The sequence below is a fragment of the Megalops cyprinoides genome, chromosome 6 (genome assembly GCF_013368585.1).
Source record: "Megalops cyprinoides isolate fMegCyp1 chromosome 6, fMegCyp1.pri, whole genome shotgun sequence".
Classification (NCBI taxonomy): domain Eukaryota; kingdom Metazoa; phylum Chordata; class Actinopteri; order Elopiformes; family Megalopidae; genus Megalops; species Megalops cyprinoides.
The window spans coordinates 28,347,579-28,365,348 of NC_050588.1; the positions used below are offsets into that span (position 1 = coordinate 28,347,579).

General features: G+C 43.0%; 1 protein-coding gene across 8 annotated transcripts in view; it reads right to left on the bottom strand.

Annotated features, from left to right (window-relative positions):
- The window catches only part of slmapa (sarcolemma associated protein a), a 59,684-nt gene extending 46,080 nt beyond the window's left edge, over nucleotides 1–13,604 (bottom strand). For all 8 annotated transcript variants that reach the window (XM_036532289.1, XM_036532293.1, XM_036532288.1 and 5 more), the window contains exon 1: nucleotides 11,966–13,604. In XM_036532289.1, coding sequence (XP_036388182.1) covers nucleotides 11,966–12,163 — 198 coding nt within the window. In that variant the 5' untranslated portion in view covers nucleotides 12,164–13,604. The remainder of the gene's footprint in view (nucleotides 1–11,965) is intronic.
- Between the last annotated feature and the right edge of the window lie 4,166 nt (nucleotides 13,605–17,770).

Consider the following 17,770-nt stretch of genomic DNA (forward strand, 5'->3'; position numbering starts at 1 on the left):
CTTACACTTAATCGCCTGCATTAGGCTGCAAAGGTAAACCACGTGACGAAGAGGTACTACTTTCAGATGTAACAAAGACAATACCAAGAAGCATTTTACAATTTTTTTAGAAGGTGAAAATACTGCAATCATAAACGCGCTATACTTGATAAATGTCCGTGACTCTGACATGCATTCCTACACTATAACTGCCAAAGATGATTCAAGATGGGGATTGTTGCGTGACATCACCTGAGGAAATCTAACAGAGCTACTAAACCGGTTCGTATGAAAGGAGTTCAAACACAGTACAGTGGAGATCATTAGAAATCAAGGACGAGAGAAGTGTCATGACAACGGTGAGAGTCACGGTTTCGCACTAATCTGCGCACGGCAGTCCCCTGCAACACACGCGCCCTGATGAAAGTGAGGAGATAGAACTGCAGAGCAGCCCCAGTGGGAGGCTCAGACCCTGGAGAGGGTCCAAGGTCTGGGAGGCTTGTGGGCGTTGCCGTCGGAAACTCCCTGAAAATGCATTTCACATGTGAAGCCCCCTTTTCATGTCTTGTAAAGATATGTGCTTAGTTTCACTTTGTTTTTGGTACCGTAGGAAAGACGGAAAAATTGCCACAAGAACACCAACATACCCCAGCACTTCAGCATACATTATATTTCCAGTTATATTTCAAGTGTGAGGTGTTAAAGGACTGGCTATGAAGGACTGTGCTGTGTGCATTCAGTATGGCCTCCCACACACCTGCCACTCTGAACATTCTGCCCCAGTGGACTCTAGCCCCGGGTCACCCGTCCTCCCCGCAGAGGTCTTACATGATAAATCTGTTCACAACGGGCGCACTGTTGCGCTTGTCAGTTAAATTAACCTCTCCCATATCAAAACAGTGCAACTTAACATGTACTAAATATTTTTAGCTTGTGTTCTGATAAAGAATGCAAATCAACTGCACGTGCAATTCACGGCAACATCTGTGGTGATAAAGCGGCAGGACAGAAACGGCTCCACGTTTAAAAGTAATTAAAGATCAAGATTCAGTCTACTCAGAGGGTCAGTGCAGTCACTAATGACACAAGTTTACCTAAGGTAGGCAGGCCTTAGTGCTTCAGTGTCACTTTCAAAATGTACATTTCTTCCGCCAGATATTCCAGTGCACTCAGCATAGATGCTATTGGATGTAAACATCACTTATTTTGTTTAATGATAGGAGGTGGTATCAGAGCAACCATCTGCATGAGTGTAAAACTGAAAAGCATTATTGCTCAATTTATTTCTTGTCACCATTTCCTGCTGTGGCCGACTATGAAATTTGAACCTGATATACAAAGATGATTAGCAGTCAGTGTATGAATGCACTCAGAACCGATTTGGAATTTTAAAAATAATAGGCCTTGGTTTTGAGCGAGGGCTGTGCGATATGACCGTCACACGATGCATATCATCATATTGCACAGCCATAGTCTGAGCAAAGGAAGAGAAACCGATCTCTAGCTTGGTTTGAGATGAGCTTTGAAGACACTGATCGCAATTTATAGACACTAAAAACAGTGTAAGTGGGCAAGAAGCTCAACTATTCAACCTGTTACAGAACTGCATTTCCTCTTCTCAATACCAGTCACGGAGTTTCAAGCCTTCCTGCCAAGTTGAAGTCCACATTCTTTTGGGGGTACTGTACTTGCAGTTCCCTGCTCCTGCAGATGCACAACACCCTATCAGTCATCACTTTTCTGGACAGACAGGGACAGCAAGCTTTTCGCAACACGCCTGTGGTGTTCAGCAGAATCTGTATTTCGGTAATTATGTGGCCTTTCCCACAGAACACTGCTAAAATGCAACATCTTCCCACATTGAAGATAAGATGCTACAAGAGCCTGCAATTAGAATGCAGTCAGAACGAACATGATTACAAATCTCAGCCATTCACAAAGCCTGACCCTCAAAATGGCTCAGAGGAAAGTGACAGTTTTATTTAACAAGGAAGGAGGAGGGAACAGACATCACCGCGCTCTGTGATCCGTCTGTGTGACAGCGCTGGTATGCATGCGTGAGAGTGTCAGTGCATGAGTCTGCGACTCTGTGTGTGCGCATGGGTAGGTGGAGCCTTCGTCACAAACACTCCCCTTGTTCTCGGTGCCTCCATCATGTCTGACTCTTGCTGTAGCTTCTTTATTCAACACACTGTTTCAGTACTGCATCGCATTCCATGACTTCATGAGGGCTTGCTTGGGGCTGGTTTACTTTAAAAGATACATTGCATGCCACACTGCAGAGATGCAGGAAGGCTGTTAACAGTGATAACGGTCCTCTGAGAGTCCATTCATACATCAAACCCACAGCATTCAAACCCAGGCTCATCCACTTGTGCTCAGAAAGCAGATAATGGAAGAGATCTGAAGCATATTTCTTGCATCCCGAGGAGGTGGATGTGTAAACAAATCCTCAAGTGCCTTTTCCATTCAATTCACATCCCCCATGCCCATGCGTTACTGTGACAATTATTTTGCACAGTATTCAGAAATAAAAATGTGCAAGGATATCTGTATTTGTAAGAGTACATTTTCACAATAACCTGCAGCTACCACCACATAGCAATGGTTATACAGGGTTGTGACTGAGCAGAACTGCTATGGCAGCGACACAACGAGCACAGCATGCAAAAGCCCAGGCAGGCTCTCAGTGTTTGGGGTTTTGGCAGCACCAGAACATGAAAGCCATGTTTGAAAGACCTCTGCATTAGATATTCAAGGTGCTGTGCATGACACCCCTCTGGTACAGATCCCATCAGTCGTGGAGATGTGTGCCAAGTTGACAGCGCATTTCTGCACACTGATCTGTCACTGACAAAAATGACTCTTGTATGATGTAAGGTTTCCAAGCGAGAGGGGCGACCTTCAAACCTCAGGGGCAGGGGCTTCCTTCGTTTCTGTGATGAATTACCCAGAAGCTGGCGGATGAACTGACCAGGTTGAGCCTTCCACTCGGAGGCAGCAGTCAGGACGCCCTACCAAAGGCACTGTGCCAATGACACAAAAGGCTGAATGCAACCTTACCTGACACCAATGTCAGCCCCCCTGTCCGACGAGTACAGTACGCAGACCGAGACAGGTGCTGAAAGCGTGCCTGTCAATGAGACACAGGGAATCCCCGCCAAGTCCCAGAACACAGAACACGGCCGGCACATCAAAGGGGCTCCCGCATCCGCCCTGTCGCCTCATTTACCCTCCAAGGATCATCACAGCTCATTAAAACCAAAATTCCCCTCCAGGTGTGCTATCTGATGGAATATTTTCCAACATCCTGCGCGCTCAAACTCCCAACAAGATGTAACACCAAGGACTCAACTTTTACAGGAGCTTATAAATAAAACGTAAAGCATACGTATACAAGCGCTGAACCTTAAGAGAGAAAAGGACGGGAAGCACAATTTGGAGACCCCAGCAGCCTTCAAGAAGGTGAACAACTGTTCAAACAAAACTAAAAGTGCTGATGAAGAAACGGGACAAAAAATATCTGAAGCACTGTGTTTGTTTGAGATAAAGGTAGAATGCTGGCCCTACACACAGCAGAGCACAGCACTGCTTTTCATTCAGGTCATGCTGAGAGCATTTAGGGGAAACAAACAAGTTAGGTAACGCTGATAAAAGCAGAAGCCTTACAGACATGTGCGGCTGTAAGAAATTATACAGCAGCACAATTCTATACCATAACACACAATGGCCGCGTCTGCATAATATTCTCGATTTCATACGAAGGAGAGAATGCAGTAAAATCTGCTTTGCTCTGAAAATAAAACATTGCTGCCCCACAATCTCTCATCCTTATTCAACAGCCTCAGAGCGTCTGAAGTGTCCAGGCTGCCATTGATCCGGTGACAGGGAGCAGGTTCCCGCGGGCCCCTCTACAGTGTTCATCAGACTGACCGAGGCCCGGCGGGGAGTCATTTTACCAGCAGTGTCAGACTGCTTAATCACAATCACACACAGGCCCGGAGAAGAGAAGGGATCACTGCAGCTCTGAGATGGAAGGAAAGGGCTACAGCTAAACCTCTGCCTCCAGGCATACGTGGCCTGACGAAGAGATGCTAACAATGCTATTACCTTTCATAACAATGTCAAGGCTTCAGAGATTAAAGACAACATGCGAGGGAGTGATTTAACCAACAGAATGGCACATTCTTTCAGTTTTTTTAAAGCTTTGTTTTATACGGTGTGACTGTCACAGCCTCTCCTGTGCATCTTATTTACTCCATGGCTGCTGGTGACACAGCTATCCCTGCACAGCCCTGGAGGAAGGCTATGTGTATGGTGTGCACAGTGTGGTGTGTATCCTGCCTGTGGTGTGTGCAGCATGTGTATGGTGTGTGCAGTGCAGTGTGTGTGTGTGTGTGTGTGTGTGTGTGTATGGTGTGTGCAGTGCAGTGTGTGTGTGTGTGTGTGTGTGTGTGTGTGTGTGTGTGTGTGTGTGTGTGTGTGTGTGTGTGTACACACAGTGGCCAGGATGTGCTTCACCTCCAGAGCTGCTGCAGTCAGCTGCTAGCCAGTTGTCCCCCTTCAGAGCAGTTGATAATCGCTGCCCATGGTGAGGGGGCGTGAATTCCAGCCAACTATTTTCAGCCTTGACATCAGAACTCTCACTTTGCTGGAAAATTTACAGCAGTCAAGGGCGGTTGTTTGGGGGGTGCTGGTTTCAAGCGCCCCATCTGCCCTAACATAAGGGGGTAAGGGGTGCACTGGGGAAGGACAGGCTGGGGGTACATGACTACATCCCCACCCCCTACCTGCTGTCTGCTCGAAGGCATGGTCAGGACAGAGTGGACGTCTGGGCACTAGAGAGACGATTGACCCCACCCCCAAAAATCAATAGCTGACTCCTGCATTCCAAATCACACGCGTGATGTGTGTAAACCTCAATTTTAATAAAATTCCTAGACAGTAAATAAATCCTGGTATTTCTGAGACAGGTTTATGACTGCCGACCAACATTTTCCAATTATTATATAAATCATAAAGGCAAGGCACATCACTCAAAGGAGTTTCCTTGGTGGAGTGAAGAGGATTGGGGGGGTGTGAGCTGAGCTCATACAGCATTTCCTTCCATACTGTAGCTGCGCCCTTAAAATGATATAATGAGTCAAACCCAAAGTGTCTGATTCAGCCAGATGATCAGTAAGAGTGGGTCACCAGCAGAGTGAATGCCAAATTACAGAGTTCTGGAAATGTTGGATCAATTACAGGTACCAACCCCTGACAGAAAAATCACACTCATCTGAAAACATCTGCGAGAAATTATGAGTTTTTTCACATATTACACCAAACATACCCAACTAACACCCAGTATGCATGCTGGGTAATATTGTAATTTGCTCAGAATTAGCAACCTTGCAATATTGGCTACCTCTTGGCTCCACGTTTCAGATTTTACAGATGCCGTGACCAGCTTTGGAATTAGGGGAAATGTATTACTGACAGTGTCAGTAGTGATGACTTAAAAAAAAAATGTACAGAAAATGTGCAGGCTATACAAAGTATCAACTGTGTTTGAACGTCGACAAGTCATGCATCACCTGCATTTAATTTCAAGCTTATTCAAAGCACATATGAGAATTAAAAATATGAATGAACAAAAACATAAAACAGTAGCAGATCACTCTTAAAACACAAGTGAGCAAAAAGCGTGAAATGGCATGACTTTTCCCGAGGGATCAGTGTTAAGGTTAGTGTTCCCAGCAGCAAGGATTTGCAGAATTTTCAGTGAATCAAAAGCCTTATCTGCTTTAGAAGTCAGAAAAGCAGGTGGCCAAACCCCCTTCAGCTTTTAGGCGCCTACTACTTCTACACTCGATTACCTCCACAACACGTTAACCTCCTCAGAAAAGAGAGGTGACAGCCTACACGTCAGGGGTGTAGGGTATTCAACTGCTTGATTTCCACCAAAATCCTGCAAATTCTCCCACAACACTGAGCCAGATCCCACACATTACTCTGAAAACAGGCCTCTCAAGGAGGAGGGGGGAGGGAATTAATGTCAACATCTAACCCACAGAGACACAGGATGTTCCCTGCATTGCAGTAAAATCATCACAGGGTTTTTTTTTTTTTATTACTATTGAATGCAATCTGGATTACACACACGGAACGAGAGTTTACTGCATTAAACATGGATCACCAAAATTCACTTAAGAGTCAGGAATCATACGGCATAATGTAGCGTCAAGGCAACAGGGAAGCTGTAATTAATGATTCATTCCTGTGCTCTAGCATGTTGCAGTGCAGGCAGGCCTGTCTGGGCAATGGGATTTACTTGTCCATTACATCACAAGTGCAGCGGTGAGAGAGCCACACTGAGGACATATTGACCTCCCACATACAGACCCCGTACCTTTTCTATCCAACAGCAAGCCTTGCTGCCTATACACAACCGATGTCACAGGAAATGCGAGTAATTTAATGCAATTCTGTGCAGGCCACAAACACCTGCACAGCAAATCTATTTCACTTTTTCCATTCAGAACACGTGTGTTTGTTGCTGAAGCGACAGTAAGTCCCGTCTCTCTCCTAAATGGTTGAAACTGAAATTCTAGGTCAGTGCAAACTTAAACACTGCTCACGCACACTTGGGACGAGCGCGTTGCCTCAGAAGCCACGTTAAAAAAAGCCAGCGGGATGAATTATGAATACATGCGGGAAAGGCATATAGCCCCGGCACCATAAAGACCCCTGCCATATCGTGTCACTGGCACAGCTGCGTGTTTGAAGCAGTCCCCCCCCCCCCCCCCCAGCATAACGTCATCCATCTTCAGCTGGAGCCGCAGATGCCGAATTCATATGGTTAAGAGAGCAGACTGTGCGTCTGCAAGAGTATTCAAGGATTTGAATTCATGGAACGTGTGAAAAGCCAGCGCTTTAACTAACTCTCCAGCACAGCGGCGAGGCTCAGATAGCTCAAAGTTCTGTGACGGATGAACACCTTGAGCATTCCCCCTTCGGACAGGCCTGCCATATGCTGACCTCAGACTGTCGGCTGTATTTACAATCGGCGGTCTGAGTTATGCCTTCCAGAGCACGCAGCCACACACAGGCAGCCGGGCGGCCGCTCAGGTTGCAGCGGTCCCACACCGGCGCTCTCGGCTTGGCGAGCTCCGGCTGGCCCAGTTTGGGTGACTCAGTCTTGGCAGCAGGACCCGCTCGACGGCCGTGCCAGCAGGGCCAAGTCTTCGGAGGTCAGCGCCGAACAAAGTCCCCTCAGGGTCACAGCACTTCCCAATTTGAAGGGATTTGGGTTTGTTTGTTTATCCTGTCCTCTAATTCCACGGATGTGTGCTGTCTGCCACCAGATGCACAGAGAGAGCGTCCGGGGTAGTGTGGCCTGGCAAGCCTTGCCTACAAACACAGCAGGTATGACGAGGGTGAAGTCACATTCCACTAGTTGTGGAATACCATTAAAACATGATTTTCTGAGATACCATTCTGAATCATGCCCAAAGGTTTTGACAGACAGCTCGTCTTGAAAAATGACTAACTATAGTTACAATTTACAATTTAGTATTTCACAGACACTTTTAAACCAAAGCGACTTACCATCAGTGCATCAATCAGGTTTGCTGCCTATACACAGTTAAAGGCTGGGCTGAAGTGGCTATAATCAAACCTGGCACAGCTCGATGTAACTGCTTTCTAGTCAGACCTTCCATCAATCTTGATCATAATTTCCATAGCCTTAAGTGAACCTCTGCAGAAAAAACAAAAAACAATTTGCAAGACTTACGGACACTAAAGTGCTAATTGAAAAGGTACCTTAAAGAAACACCAGAACGTATCGTGCAAGTCTGCTCCTGGAGATCATAAAAGTGGCCCCTTGCTTCTGGCATTCAAAAAATGCACTACCTACTGGTGAAAACAAAGCCAGGGAATTAAAACTGCTGGCACGTCAGTGTCCTAATTCTCCCAAAGCCTTAACAAGAGACGGCAACAGGGGCCAAAACCAGCTTTCTGCTGCTGAATGGACTGATGAGGGAGAGACATCTTGTTAAGGTGCTCATTTTGGTCAGCTTTGAGAACTTTGGGATGTACAAAGCCCCCAAACACAATGTAGATTTCCCTCACCTTTCTCCAATGCCTGAAAGTGAAGGCATTGGGATATGTGTAAGCAAATAACCAGTATTATGAATTAAGGAAATTCATTTTATCGATGCCCTTTGGTTGGCAGCTCAAACTGCACTTCAGAATAACTCAAAATCTGACCCATGTCATCGTCATGTGTAAAATTTCATCCAGAAAGAAAAAACTATACAAAGTATCCCAGGAAAGAGGGAGGAGAGAATGATGAAAAACAATCTGCACTGTTAGAATTGTGCTTGGAATTTAACACCAAATGCAAATGAACACTTCAGTGCCAGCAATTCAACTATTTTTTCCTAGCCTTTAACACCAATAATTTGCCAATGCCACATCTGAGCATTTAGATTAACTAAAACAAGCTTCATGGAATATTACATCTTTCAGAAAGGATCTGAAATCAAAGTCACTCGCTTAGACTGTGGGAATGGTTGCAATACTTCTGTCCAATTTTAAAATACATTTATATCATTTGCCATGGGTGTGCTATTGAATATCATGACATTCGGTTAACCATTAATTTCTAGTAACACTGGTGAGTGGTACCACTCAATGGTTTAATGAGAAATACACATTTATATCATGTCCCTACCCTGTGAGGGGGTCCGTCCCTTCCCTCCCATGAGAGTACATGTGCATGAAAATACCTTTTCTGGGGAGTATGTATGGAACATGGCAGACAGAGGGGGAGACCCAAACTAGAGCCTCAAAGACAGCCAACAGAGTAAAGACATTTTTGAGTGATATCGATCATTTCTGGATTTCTTGTGGTCTGCAATGCTGTGACATTTTAAAATTTGTGCTGTTGCCAGAAACACAAAGTTAGAGAGGAAACTTATCCTTTAAACAAACTGAGTCTGCCATAGTATTTAATTGTAAAAGTTAAAAAGTTGAAGAGAAATTTAAGGGGTATCCATGTGGAAAGGGGTTACAGAGTTCCTTTAAAACCATTACTTACATGCTTACCATTACCTGCTACTTAGCTCCATTCGCATTCTTAATATTAACCACTGACTGCACAATTATTCCTGTAAGAAGGGTTCTGTAATCCACAGGGTGATCACAGTGCAGTGCAGCAGGGAGGGGCCACTGAAGGCTCCACGGTGAGTTCAAAACCACTGTGTGGCTGCTAGCATGCCAGCTACAACACCATCCTGCTGGGTCACTACTTGGAAATCCTCTCTGAAAAGTGCCAAAAAAAGAACCCCTGATTCTCAGACTGAGAACACAGAGCAAGAGAGGTGTTTAGCAAAGGGTAATGAGGTCACGTGTCAAATACAGGCTATTTACCCCTGACACACTGGTATTTTGTAAATAGACTGGTACTCGCTGTCTTCGTACTTATATGCTCAAAAATAAAAAAAAATGCAACACAGTTTTATATAAGAGCTGAAATGCTTACAGGTGAACCAGAAACGGGTATTAAAAAAAGAGGAAAAGACTATATTCCATCCAAGTACTTCCTAATTTATCTGTAAATTTATGATTTTGGAATTCCGCCACATGCACCATCTCAACCCACTTTATAGAAATGTATGTATTGAAAGAGCATCTCTATCAACACTAAATTACAAATCAACTGAAAATAAGATGATAAACTTAAGATAACAAAACTGGGCAAAGATTCTGGAACATGGCACATGTCCAGAGAACCTTAGGGACAACTAAGACTGGATCCATGTAAAGAACTTCCTGGGGATTAAGGTGCAGCAAAAGCAATGAAAATTTAGCAGTAATGCAGGAACCCCAAAACCATATCACCCCCCACACAAAACTTCACAATTGTACCAAGTGGGTAAAAATGCCCACTTGAACTATTCATCGCAAAATGAGGTCTGGCCAGTTGCTATCACTGTCATCCAGGACAACCCTAAATTTGGGGGGGAATTGGTAAAGGGGGAAAAACTCAAAAAAGCGTGACTCATCTCAGGTCAGCTCAACAGTGTGAACCAAGAATAAGCTTAATGTCTGCAAGATGCCAGTCAATGTAGGCTGCCTGGCTTTTCCCTTTCACCAACTTCGTTAACTGGTCAACAAATGGAAAAGGCAGATATGAGGTTTTTGTGCGTCACCCAGTCGATTACCACTATGCAAATCCTTTATTTCGCACACCAGTCACACTAAACCTGCAGAGGTGTTAATATGAAGTTACACACTGAAAAAGAGGGGAGGGCTATCTGTTCAAACTGAAGACGGTCAAAGGAGGAGAGGTATTCAGTATAGGCAGAAAACACAAACACCCTTGCGCTACACTACACCATCAATTACAACTTCCCAGATGTCATTCAGCCTGCACCATGTGCCTTTATGGAGACAGGATGTGAGAAGAGTAGAAGATCACATGAGATGACAAATCAAAATCAACATCTTCACTGAGACACTGAACAGTGCATCAAATGCAGAAAAGTACCATTCCAGGAAACAACTTCAAGGAGAAACGCTTCCAGACCACTGCTGTTATTACTAATGTCCAACTACACCTGCTAAATGACTTCATCTCCCACAGCATGTTCACAGTATTACTGCCTTTCTACAAACTGTTCAGACTGGTAAAACAGCAGAAAATGCCCTCCAACAACTGCCAAGCTATGTCTGTGTCTCACTAATCATGGCACTAAGTTGTTCTGAGGAAAAACCTAAATTAATGAATTTATTACTTACACAGTCACTCTGGCTTCAAGGCCAAACACCACAACATGTGGTTAATCGAACATCGGTGTGGCTTGGGTGAGCGACACGGAACACGGGCTATGCTACTAAACATCAGCCAGCCCTTTTCAAAGAATCGGCATATTAACAGTTCGGCGTATTTGACAAGCTGGTGGAAAAAAACAGCGAGCATTATGAAGACAATCCTACCCTTTGTCTCATTTACTACTAATAAAAAAAAAAACCTTATCATGAAAACCACTAATTCTATTTCCGTGTTATGCACGTGCCATGCGCCTGTATGCGATGTGCAAAGTAGATATAAATAATTGACAAGTGGGTACATGAGGTCCTCACAGGGACTATGCAATGTGCGTGGGGCCCCAAGAGCCAGCTCTTGGAAAAGAGGGCGGGGGGCAGCTTATTATTTGACCAGGCCTATAAACAGATCTCATGCCAGCTGCGCTTAAAGCAATTAAGGATACATCACAAAGATTTCCTGGTCTTTCCTAGTGACCCTCGGGTCATGCAGAACACCGTCGACAAGACAGGCGCAGAAACGGCTGCGGGCAAGGCATGTACTTTCATAACACTACATTTATGTAAGGAGAAAGGTGGAGCACAAGGGTTAACACTGTATACGACAGAAATGCGTTTCCCTACTAACACGATCCTTGTTTCAGTTTAATAGGGCGTTTTACTTCATAGGCCATCGGTTTTCCACCAATTGCAAGTATGGGTAATTCATGCTGTCAGACCGATTATCTGCACTGAAAACAATGTCTACACGGCTTAAAAGAAATAAATGCATACCAAATGTGAATAACCCGCAGGTCCTCGTTGTTATGCTGCAGGATATATTTTCACCAAGTCGCTCAGCGATTAACGTATTTGTCACCTAGCGAGACATCTTCATGGATACATTAAACATAATTTCATGATTCTCATCGAAAGACTGCTAGCAAGCCAGAGCAAACGTCATTAGGCTGGCAGTGAACTGGCTCGCCAGCTTGCCCTGAACGTGAAGATGACGCTCTACGGTCTCCTTGCCAGCAAGCTACTAAAAAACGCCTCGATGTAACATAGGAAAACGTAGCTACAGGTTTCATGATGAGCAAACATTCAATCTTACATGTCGCACACGCACACACGCCAGCCAGTTCGACCAGTTCTGCGTGCCTATCTGGCCAAGATTTAGCTGAGCACCTACCTTGCCCGTCTTGTGATCGAACCAGACGAGAGCATGATTCCTTGACAACACCTTGCAGTCGAACGTTGCGTTGTTCTGGGCTGGGCGGCAGCGAGCCACAGAGCGCCCGATCTTGACTGGCTCGTCCAGGTAGACATGGCGTTCCTGAAAGGGGTGTGAATTCGGGCGGCAGGTAAAAACGGCCAGCGCTGAAGGCATTGATGAAAGCTTGGGAGCGTTACTCCAACCAGAGACGAAAGACAAGGTTTCTTGATCCAGACTGGCAAACTTTCCACTTTCCTTTTTTCAACTAATTAGTTGTGGCAGCTAGATAGCTAACTATGCCTTTTGATAATTATATCCCAGCCCCTTCGGAAAAAAACAGACTAACGTTACAAAAAACAAACATTGACACAAACAATCCCTATACTAGCTAGCTACATAACGTCCAACAAACGTCAAATACTCCATGTGCAGGTCAAAAATCTGTCCAGGGAGGTCTCCATATTGTCACGCAAAAGAGCAGCTGTGGTCAAGAATAAACTCTTCCATAAAAATGTAGTTTACTATCTTGCTACTGCTTACCGCACAGGTAGATAGATAACTAAGCTATTCACCTAGTAGAGGGCTAGCATAAGGGACTTAGCTAGCTACTCTGAACTGTCTGTAGCTATCAAGACGATTAGGGAAATTTAAAGTAGTGCTGGTTTAATGCGTTTCGATTCCATACACCGGCTAACTTACTTAATTGGCTCGCTAAAATTCCGTGAAAATGAACTATTTTAGTTAGCTAGCTACAGCTACCTGTGTAGGACTGATGACCGCATCCCCCCATTGAGCTAGCTCTGTCTAGCTCCTCACTTGGCCCTGCTTACTCTTGCTGTAGTTAGCTAGCTAGCTACCTTGCGGAGACACTCACCACCAATTACATACATTTAGCTAGCCATATATTCTGCCTTCGCAATCAATTTCATCAAATCGCCCAGACACCAAAGCTCCACGATCACCAGGTAGTTATCTAGACTACCGATATAATTTAAAAACGTTTGTTAGCTATCTCCCGTAAGAGCAAAACCGCAAAGCTAGCTACCACTCCCCACGCCGAAGCTAGCCAAGCTAGCTAGCTACCCCGCTAGGTAGCTAGTCGGTTTCAGCACATTCGTCCTCAGCAAAAATATACCATTTTCCTCTATGAACACAATTATTTGCAAGAGGACCCATAAGTTCTAGCCAACTCGTACTGCATGTCAGAATAAATCCCATAAGTATGAAGAAAACTATGTCAGCCCCGTTGGGCCTATTCACAAGTTCAGTTTTAAATCCTTCTGTCTCTCGCTCACGGAGGCAGTGAACGTAGTTGCAGTCTGGCAGAACTGCCGTGAACTTTCTGACCTGAAAATCAAAACAAATCCCCTCCTTTTTTAGCAAAGCAGATACGGAAAACCGAGACACTCTTGCTTGTAGCCACACGCACCGCCTCTTCCTAAATGTTCTGCGACCGAAATTGCCTTAAGCCATGGGCTGTCTTGACGCTGAGAGATTCAGCCGAATCGCTATCGAGTCGACCGGCGATACGCTACTGCCCACCCCGGTAAGACTGAGGACAAATTCGAACAACTTGTCCTCCTCCGCAAGTAACGGCCGCCATACTGGAAATGAAATGCACTCTAAACCGGGCTGCGCCGCTGCGCTCGCGCACGAGACATGTCCACAGCGTATTGGAGAGGCGGGAGCTTCGGTTGACATTGACAGATTCTCGTCCAATCAAAAGACGCACTGTTTGACCGTTAAGCCAATTGCGCGCGGGGGAAGCTGAGCTGTTCCTGTTACTTTAACGAAAGAGTTGGTGCGGGGAGATGGAGGGACTGTTGCGCGGTGACTCGCTCAAGACCGCGGTCATTACTGATCCGCTCGAAGTGATGTGAAAGTGACAGCAGAGCCAAGATGGAAGCCTGTAGCGAAGCGTTCAGTTTTGGGGTGTAGGTACAAGTTGGCCGTCAGTAAGGTTCTGCGATGTTTTCGCTGCTTGTCATGTAACGGTTAAGGTCAGGATTGTGGCTGGGGGAATCTGGTGCTAGATTTGCATTTTTCTGGAAACTTTTGCATTGAGCATATTATTGCGGGTTGACTTTGCAAGTGGTCAATACCTTAGGCGGAAGCATGTGCAAATGACCACAACCACACAATGGATTTTGTATCTACGTTATATTTTTAGTGTGCAGATTTTATTTCATTTATACATATGCATCTTTTACAATGTACGTGGAGCTTCCATGATTAAAGATTATGTTCTTAAATTACTTAATGATATTTGTTTTTGTGTACCTATGATCGAGATATACCCTGGCTAGATTGTCTATTTTGCAGTGTTTCGTAATTATGCTACTTTCCCCGTTATTCCCTGTTGAGCACTATTGACGTGAAAGTCTGATCACTTTCTGTCAATGTTTGGCAAACCAATCAGTCGCTATTTCATTAATTTGCGCATAAAGCAGCGCTACATCTTTTTAACCTAGGAGAAGTGATACGGTCTGAGGCTCTGTCGGTTTTACACAAATTAACAAGTGAGCACAGATGCTCGGTCTAAATTTTTTTGAATGCTCTGCATGTTTATTAATGTATCCTATAGCTGATCTTTTCAGCAGGTCTTTGTCTAGTGGTGTACTAGCCTCAATATGAAAGTGCGCCAGAATTACTGCCATTAACGTTAATAAAGGTAGAAGTACCTTAGAAACAAACAAGTGTGGACCAATCAATGTCCTATGCATTGTCTGAAATGTATTTTAACGACTGTTATACAAATAGATGTTTCACTACTTAAGTTCTTACGATGTGTTATCCCCTTGTCTTGATTTTATTCAGGGTCACTGTACCTCAGCCCTTCTGAAGATGGTAAATGACCTAGTTCTCGCAGCAGCAAAATTACAAAATCGCAGGTGCTGTTTTCACTGACCCCATCAAAGATTTTGATGTCTGATCACAATTCTCTTACATAAACAGAAAAACAGGCTTTTCACAAAGCACTTGGGACTCAGAATGACTTTCTAAAGTGGTAATTTGTTGTAATAGGACATCAGTCAAGACTTTGGTAAAGGCATTTACCGCAGGGTTAAACCTTGCAACCTTTGTCCATCTTTGTTGACATTATTCCCACTGTATGCAAAAATACAAATGTGGGTTTGTATGCAGATGACAGTTTTGCACACTGCAGCTAAAGATATACAATTAGTCATTGAATCTCTACAAAAGAGCTTCAGAATTGGTTTGTTGTGTGGCTAAAAGATGATAATTAAAACTTATGTTGACAAATTTGAAATTACACAGCAGATAGTACGATCACCGAGAATATGAAACCTTTTAAAAGCTTGGAATTTTGGGTTGAGTGTGAATTAGTGTATGAGAAACAGACTTTAAAACAGAATCACTTAAAACTGGCACTTCCACTTTGCCAATATATCATTATTCGTGTTATAATAACAACATTTGTAATATTGATAGCCAACAAGCTGTCATACTGAGATATCAAATGGTGTTTATTCCAGCAGAGAGGCTGTGTACTGAAACTATCAAAGGGTAAGCTGAACATTTGTTCTGAGATTCAGGTCTTGGCTTTGTTCATTAAAGAAATCAAGTAACAGAACACTGAAAGAGATGATGAGTTAACTTCCCTTAATCTTGCACAAGCATAATTAGTGTGTAATAAATAATATTCTATTTAACATGGTTTTTTCAGGACTCACTGGAATACAGTTAGTTTGATGAATAATCAAATATTCTTCACACTGTAATGGTTGCAGTGGTTTGAAGTCCTCCTCAAGTACAGTGTCTCCATTTGCCAATGGGGGATTGGGGATTTCAGTGAGAATGGTCAAGTGACATGAAGTTGGATTTGAGAGAAAAGTGTGTTCTTTTATATCTATTGGTCTGTCCAAGTTGACAAAATAGGTTTGCATTATTTTATTACTACGGCTTTCTGGTTTTCAGAGTTACTGCACATTTTGTCAAAAATGATGTAAAATGATAAATTTTGATAATGTATGGTCTGTATCTTTATGTGTTCGATAAATCATGATTTTATACATCAAATCAATAATTGTATTTGATGTGTCAAATAATAATGGTAGTAGAGAGTATGTATTTTGATGTATCAGGCCTTTCATTATGTGATCTGTCAAGTTTGATCCATCTTGGTCCTTTTTCACTCAAACATCTCCCTCCCTTTGAAAAGATGAATGGTTAAATGTTGATTGATAAGTGCAAATGAAATTTTGTCAGTATTTTCTGGTCTGGCAGTGGAAGTATTCCTCATGACCTCTGTCTCCATGCAGTGGTCTTATAAATCTGACCATGGTTTGAGTATTGTTCATTGCTACTCCTGAACACATTTAATTTCATCATTTAACCACAATCAATCCATTTGCCCCAGGTTATGGTGACTTAATTTCAAACGAATTGCATACAGCATAGACGTTGGAATGAAATAAAGTTGCAGATCTCCAGTGGTATCACTTGTTTATTGCAATCTTATGATGTATGTGGCTTGATCATTCATGATAAGAAAATTCTTTGTTGTTCTCTACTTGGTCACATTGCTTCCTCTGCAAATATGAAAACCCATGTTAATTTCATTTTCTTCAGCGCAGTGCCAAATTGTATATGACCAAATATGATTAAATTTGTTTTGGCATTGTTTATGTTCATGGATTGTTGTGTGTTTGTATTTCAAACAACAAAGAGATTTTTAAGATCAATATCAGGCTGGCTTTTTTTAATTGTTCTGAGTTTGCATTTAGCAACTGTCCACAACCAGGATTTTATCAATGTATCTGAACCATGATAAGGAGATGAAAAACACAATAAAAAAATTCAGCACTGTCATGACAACGGTAAAATTATTAATAAAAATAAGTATGCTATAGTCAATACCTTGAAATATAAACATTAAAAACAAAGGCCAATCCAACGCTTTTTTTTCTTCTTTCCCCCACACAGTTCACCCAAATATTCCCAGGAAATGGATGATGAGAAAGCTGACTTTGTAGTGTGAAAGTGTACAAAGTCAGCTCCTTTTGTACATTTTGTACAGGCTTTGTACAAGTAATGCTTTGCAGGTTTGATAACATGGATCATTGAATTCATTGTAATAAAAGCACTGAAGTTCATCTTTAGGTTTGAAGGCAAGATTAAGACCCTTAGATGATAAGGCCCTCTTCAGTTATATACCAAATATCAATACAAGTTACCATTACAGACATGAATGTTGAATAGGACCAATGTAAAATCAGACAATTGATAAACTGCTCATACAGTTTGCTGGATGATGAATATGTTAAATCAGAGCTTTGTAGACAGTGTTTAATGGGAGGTTGCTATAATTAATGTAGGGAGCTTGGGCTGTCTGAGTGTACAGTGTGGTTATCCCATGTGTATAAGTCAAGTCAAGTCAGTTATCTAAAGCATATCCAAACTTACAAAATGACTCTTGGTTTAGAACAACAACAAAAAATCTAAAAATTCAGTAGAACTACAAAGGTATTATTTTTTATTTCAGGTCATGGTAGTACTGTGCAAGAACTGCAAAAGACGTGGTATAAGAAGTACGTGTTACAGTCTAGTATCATCAATGTAACATTCATTTCTCATTCAAATAATCACTTTCTTGTCTTGCTTTGAGAACTGTTCTATCATAATCTGGTCAGGGCTGAAGCAGTTTGTTGTTGAGGTTTTCATGTACATTGAGCTGTTGATGAAAAGCTGCGATAATAGTTACAAGGTATTGATTCTGCATGTAACTGTTCTAACCTGTCAGCAGTGATGTAATTGCTA